This window comes from Rosa rugosa, chromosome 3, assembly GCF_958449725.1.
Source record: "Rosa rugosa chromosome 3, drRosRugo1.1, whole genome shotgun sequence".
NCBI classification, from domain to species: domain Eukaryota; kingdom Viridiplantae; phylum Streptophyta; class Magnoliopsida; order Rosales; family Rosaceae; genus Rosa; species Rosa rugosa.
Window position 1 is genome coordinate 20,524,430 of NC_084822.1, and position 7,118 is coordinate 20,531,547.

Genomic DNA, 7,118 nt, shown 5'->3' on the forward strand with positions numbered 1-7,118 from the left:
TTAGGCATTTTGACAAGGTCAAGCCTTCAAGCACCCCATGATCGTCCGTAGTCTTGATCCTGAAAATGATCCTCTTCGTCCGAAGGTTGATGACGAAGATGTGCTAGAGGCAAAAGTGCCCTACTTAAGTACAATAGGCGCATTATTGTACTTAGCGCAATGCACAAGACCGGACATCTCGTGTGTTGTGAACTTGTTAGCTAGATATAGCTTTGCGCCAACGCGACGCCATTGGATTGGTGTAAAAGATATCTTTCGGTACTTGAGATGTACAATTGATATGGGCTTGTTCTATCCCTACAAAGAGATGATGGTTTTGGACCCATCACACACCAGGAACTCCGCCAACACTGGCCTGCGTCCGCTATCCCCATCCCAAAACAACATGTGTTTTGGAAGGTTTTGCTGATGTTGGGTATCTCTCTGACCCACACAAAAGTCTTCCCAAACTGGTTAAGTGTTCGATCACCATGGGTAAAGACCGTGATATCTTGGAGGTCTACAGAATAGACCCTAGTCGCTATATCTTCGAACAATGCAGAGATTATTGCTTTTCACGAAGAGGTTCGTGAATGTATATGGAGGAAAAGACTTCAGTACATTAATGTACTGAAGCAAGTTAGATATGTGTTTTTTATTCAATTTTGGTTGCAGACACATACCAGAGAAAAGTTACTAATATTTGATCAATGCATTTATTAAATGACTGAGACAGTATTGGTATCAAACCTAACCACTGGGATTCCAGCTGGGAAAAGATCATATTCTATATCTGAAACACTATTTGAGTTGCTAAACCAGTCTATCCAAGTTGAAATATAAAACTAAACTTCTGAACTGTGAGAGGAAGCACTGTAGAACTTGCTGTGAGAGGAATCACTTCTGAACTTGCTGTGAGAGGAAGCAGCTGAGGTGTTTGGTAAACTGTTTTTAAAAGTGCTGTGAGAGCGAAAAGCAATTTCTAGGTGTTTGGTAAGTTGAAGGCAAAAGTGCTTTAGCTGGGTATAATTACCAAAATGGTCATATATGCTAAGATATGCTACTAAAATACATAATTTGTTTTTTGATTATGTAACCATACCAATTCAATAAAAAAAGTTCTCAGCTATTATCCTTGTACCTTTGCTTGGACCGAATAAAATATTTACTTTAAACCCTTCAATGTGCATATTATGTTTTAATATTACACAAAATAAATCAAGAATATTTAGATTAATTTCCCGACCATAGTTCAACGGGAACCATTACACAAAATATATTGAAGTCACTTGAAAATTGCAACTAAATACTAATTAAGTAGATGCATTCATTAGACTTTGTGCAATTATATTTCTTAACACCTCCATTTCTTAACACCTTCAATTATACAGAACAGGTAAATTGTGAAGAACATACAACAACAAAACATATATACGTTTTATTTTCATTCATGATACGCACAACGATTACATGGGAGGAGAAGCAATAGTTTCTTTACAATTTGATTCAATGAGAAACAGTGCAGCAAGTTAACATTAAGACCTTATACATATATATACTACTTGAGATTAGTCATGCTCAAGCTAAAATCCCAAAGTTTGGAAGCCAAATCTACATCTTTGGCCTGATTGCTCGGTTTGGCAATGTTACAGTCTGCAAAATATTCGCCGCTTACTCCCTTAACTTGTGGATGGAGTGCCACAAAGCATGTGGTTGCTGCACCCTGCACAATCATGTTCAATATGGAGATTATTATGCACGTGTTTCTTAGACAAACTGAACTCGCACAAAGAGACACAAGAGTCTCTACTACATATATGTATGCATGTGGAACTTAAAAGAAGTACCTGTTGAACAGTTTTTATGAACGGAATGATAAATACACCCAGCACCTTCACAATATCTGTATCAAGCCACAGAAAAGTAAGTGGTCAATGGAAATTAAACCAGACAAGTATTGCAGTGTAAAAAAACTATGATCATGAGCTAGTCTGATTTGTGTCCATGCATATCATAGAAACTGATCACATACAGCTTTCCCTGCAGATGATTTCACTAAAAAAATTAGTGACAGTTTTAAACTACGCACAGTGGATGAAGCTTACAATGCAATTCACTTTAACATTCAAATTCCCACAAATTTGGTGTATTTCAATGAGTAGAGAATGACTCACAGCTGATGCTTTAAGAGAACCCACAGATTGTCTCCATATGGGATTCTAGGAACAAACCCATTTTCAATTGGCTCCATCCCATAATTTCAATTGGCTCACAGTGGTATCGGTGATTCTAGGACCAAGAGGACTTACAGTGAGTTAAGTCTTTTTATCGGTCAGACGTGACTTTTTGGTTTAAGACAAAACTCTGGCCATCATGAATTACATAAACTAAATCAATCAATCAGCATTTGAAGTTTGTCTATAGACTATAATTAACCTCAATCCTATCAAACAACTAATTATTGATAATCATCACAAACATTCTCTTTCAAGAATTAACAATCAGATCTCTATCAAACAACTAATTACTGATAGTCATAACAAACATTCTCTTTCAAGAATCAAATCATACTAGTTTATCATATGAAAAGTTCCTACCTCGATCTCTTGCACTCATGTCCCAAAAACCATCCATGAGGAGTTGGGTTTTGAAGAGACAGAGAGATCGATCCGGGAATGCTTTGGGTTTGGGGCGTGTGGCGGAGGAGCGACGGAGTTGGGTTTTGAATCCTCTTGAGAGATCGATCGATGGTTTGCTTTGGGTTTGGGGCGTGTGGCGGAGGAGAGACCGAATTGGGTTTTGAATCCTCTTGAGAGATCGATTTCTATAGAAACCGATGGTTTTGAGATCGATGGTTTTGAGGAAGAGGCTGGGAAGAGAGATGCTCTTAACGAAATCGATCGATGGTTTTGAGGAGGAGGCTGCCAGGCTGGGAAGAGAGATCTGGATCGATCAAAACTGGAAGAGAGATCTGGGAAGAAAGAAGGAAGAAACGAAACCCTATAGAAAAGATGAGGACATAATAGGAAAAAGGAGAAACTTTCATTTAATCAATACTGTTCACTTCGTGTTTTGACAGAAGCAGTTTCCCAAAGCTGGTACTTGGGTGCTTCTCAATTTCAGATTCTAGGAGAAGCAAATTGGACCAAAAGCACTTCCTAGACAATTTACCAAACAGCATAACATAAACCCAAAAGCAGAAGCAGGTCCAGAATCAATCCCAAACTGGGCCTTATGCTATTGTGTTTGTTTAGCTCTAACCAAATGGCATCAAATTTCCAACAAAATGAACTTTTATTCTGTGCTATTTTATTCGTGCCTTACACGTATTGTGGATCTTGAATTACGCCACATTTTGTTGGATTATGCCACAGTTTACAATAAAAGATCTATCAAACAATCAAATGCGGTTAAAAATAATGCAAATTAACTGGAGAGTTCTAAACTATTCTCCAATTACCTATATTAGTCTAGAAGTTGTAGATTGATCTAGAACATGTAGAGTCATCATGTAAAATTCTAGAGTTGCTAGGGTATTCCGGAACATGATGTAGAATGATCATGCAAGTGTAGTAACATCTAGAGTTAGCAAGAGTATGGTCTAGAATTATCTACAAACAACTGTTTTTGGTGTTAGTAGTCCACCAAGGTCGGTTGAGACATATATAAATATGTAAGCTCCCTAGTACAATGTAAATCAAGGAATCAAATAAGCAATTAGAAGCAAGTTAGTGAACTAAGCTAGATGTTCAAAGCTTTTCATCTGTTCTTTTTTAAATTCAGCGTTCGTCTCTTCTTTTTCTTTTTCAAATTTAGTGTTCTAGAAGGTTCACTCCTAGCGCAGGGTTCCGGGTTTCAAACTCTTTAAAAAAAAAAAAATAGTATTCTACTACCACTTAGGCCTATACTCAAGTTTTGAAGTTTGTTCTAGCCCATCATAGCTAGTCTCTTCCGCACCAAATTATCGGGTTCCAAACTCTTCCAAAAAAAAAAATTAGTATTCTACTACCACTTTGGCCCATACTCAAGTTTGAAACTTTGTTCTAGCCCATCATAACTAGCTAGTCTCTTCCGCACCAAATTATAACAGTGGTATCAAAGCCACAAAATCCAACAGTGGTATTAGAGTTTGTTGCGGTCATCAATTTGGTACGTTCCATTTGTGGCCTTCACCCTGTCTACCTCTGTCACGCCCCGAATTTTGAATAATAAATTCAAATCCGAAACATGAATTAAACCACTTAATTAAATAAACGTTCTGAATTTTTTTCTCAATATAATCTCACCACAAGGTACACAAACTCCAAATCTCGAAACCTCGAGTTCATTATTACAATTCACTCTCACAAGCAATATTGTAAAGCTCTAAATGAGCATAACACACCTCACAACTTACAATTGCTGTAAAACTCTAACAATTGCTCTAACCGCACGATCACCGTCCTGGTTCTCCCGTCCTGTAGGATTACCCGCTACACAATTTGAATAGTGTACCGGGAGTTGCAACAACACAAAACCCGGTAAGCTTTTGACAGCTAGTATGAGTAAACAAGAAAGAACTGTTGATTTATTAAATTACAAGACCACCACAAACCCACGTTACTTTCTCACTCTCATATATATATATAGACACTTATGAGTTACTCTCAATTTAGCTCATAAGATCACTCACTCTCATATATATATATAGACACTTATGAGTTACTCTCAATTTAGCTCATAAGATCCCTCACTCTCATATATATATATAGACACTTATGAGTTACTCTCAAATTCGCTCATAAGATTTCCCAACATTTGGTAGACAGACTCATATATATATATAGACACTTATGAGTTACTCTCAATTTAGCTCATAAGATCACTCACTCTCATATATATATATAGACACTTATGAGTTACTCTCAATTTAGCTCATAAGATCCCTCACTCTCATATATATATATAGACACTTATGAGTTACTCTCAAATTCGCTCATAAGATTTCCCAACATTTGGTAGACAGACTCATATATATATATAGACCCTTATGAGTTACTCTCAATTTCCCTCATAAGGTTACCATATATATATTGACACTTATGAGTTACTCTCAATTTCACTCATAAGGTCACTCCACATTTGGCAGACAGACTAGAGCTCTAACTGAACGTAACCACTCGTCCGGCCACAGACGTGATTACGATTTAATACTATTAATAACCACCAGCCCGGTACGAGAGCGTGATTCACTAATAGATGCCATGGTCACCTCGTGACCTAGTGATCTCCACAGATCACAACAATTTATTGTTCCTCAACAATAAAACTCAACACCTCTCACAATATATTGTTTCTCAACAATAAACTCAATACCTCTCACAATATATTGTTTCTCAACAATAAACTCAACACAACTCCAACAATACATATTATTTCACGTAATAATATATATACAGACATTCACACAGGAATGTCTAATACACCAACAATAGTTCATATGATTGCAAAATAAAGCAATTAAATATATTGGGTTCGTAATATGAACCACGTGAGGTTTACTCACCTCGATAATCCCGCTGCGTCTTCAATTCAGCTCAAAATACGATCCACAATCGTCCACCAACTCAAACCGTCAATCACCTAGTCCAATAATGATCTTGACTTAGCCAACAACTCAAATATGTAATTAAACGACGATCCAACGCTCAGATTCAAATTAAACGATGATCCAACGGTCGGATCTGAATTTAATGATGATCCAACGGTCGGATCCTCACGGATCGCCTTTAGGATCATCCTCCAAAATTATCACGAAGATCCAACGGTCAGATCTTCCTGAATCGCCTTTACTAACATCTCCACAAAATTATATGAAAATCCGACGGTCAGATTCTCACGAATCGCCTTCCGAATCACTATTTCTCAATTATACGAAGATCCAACGGTCGGATCTTCGCCCATGACCTCACAAGGTCACCGGGACAGTCATACGATCAACATATCCAAAATTGAAGCAAAACCGATGGTCAGATCTTCACAGATCGTAAACCGAAGATAAACGTAAAAACGTTAAATAGTAACGTCAAAACGTAAATCCACTATTTATCAACTTTTTCTAACATGACCATGTTATATATCAAAACGCTCGTATGGATGCATAGATCATCGCCTAGATAATGAAAACTCGAAATATGGTCTGATGCGCCGCCACAAGCGGTGGTCAGTGGGCGGTCAACGCGGCGGTCAACGCCGGTCAACCACCTCAGATGGCAAAGTGACCAACTACAAACTGGTTCAAAATGAAAGGGTGGTCGACTTTCATACCTGGAGCTAAGCCTGGTTCGGCCTAGATCGTCCTAGATCAAGCGTTGAAGTTGGACTAATCTCGTGCGTCTGATCAGATTCCAGATTGAATCAGGGACGTCGAAATCTTCAACTCGTGATCTTTCACTCCACACTCCAAATCGTCAAGCAAGGCCTATATGGGGATGATCAGGGGGAGGAGGAGATCACGAAAATGGGAACGATCGGCCCATGCAACGCCGGAAAAATGGAATTCCGGTCGGGTCGGATTCCTCTTGGCTGGCTTCTTCGATCTCCATCTGGGGGCAGCGGCGGGGCAAGGCGACACCGGAGGGAGGCCGGGCTTGGAGCGGCGATCACCATGGTGTCCGGGTCGTGGCCGGAGGACGCCGGAGGAGGAAGGAAAATCCGGGTCGGGTCGGCTAAGACCCGTTGGGTCTGACGGTCGAAAGAAGAGAGAGAACGGAGAGAGCTGGGGGACTGTTCAGCAAAAATGAAAATGTTTCGTCCTTAAATGAAAAATCAGATATTTTTCCTATTTATAGAAAATTCCCAATTTTCAAATATTCATAACTTAATCATACGAACTCCGAATATTGCGTTCTACATGTCCACGAACTCGTATCGACGAGCTCTACAACTTTCATGAAGGAAGTTTTCCCAAATTTTGAACGTATAAAAAGTCAACTTTGTTGACCCCCTAAAAACGTTCGTTTTCGAAAATAAAACCGTTCGAACTAATTCCACAACTTCTCCAAGCTTCGTACTCGCTCCTACTATCGTGAAATCATTTCTAAAAATCCACGGAATTTAATTTGGATTTTCCTGGGTATTACAGTCTACCCTCCTTAAAG

At 38.8% G+C, this 7,118-nt stretch overlaps 1 protein-coding gene across 2 annotated transcripts; it reads right to left on the reverse strand.

Moving 5' to 3' along the window:
- Positions 1 to 1,400: 1,400 nt before the first annotated feature.
- On the reverse strand, positions 1,401 to 3,176 carry LOC133740783 (short-chain dehydrogenase TIC 32, chloroplastic-like). 2 transcript variants are annotated; one of them, XR_009861419.1, is made up of 4 exons: positions 2,577 to 3,176; positions 2,154 to 2,343; positions 1,827 to 1,882; positions 1,401 to 1,702 (listed from the first exon to the last, which is right to left on the reverse strand). XR_009861419.1 is itself a non-coding variant. In XM_062168726.1 (3 exons), exons 1-3 carry the CDS (start codon positions 2,611 to 2,613, stop codon positions 1,538 to 1,540), a joined length of 258 nt encoding a protein of 85 aa, XP_062024710.1. In that variant the 5' UTR covers positions 2,614 to 3,157; the 3' UTR covers positions 1,402 to 1,537. The 2 variants fall into 2 exon arrangements, 1 of the variants encoding a protein (XP_062024710.1); XM_062168726.1 differs by lacking the exon at positions 2,154 to 2,343 and having other exon boundaries at positions 1,402 to 1,702; positions 2,577 to 3,157.
- Between the last annotated feature and the right edge of the window lie 3,942 nt (positions 3,177 to 7,118).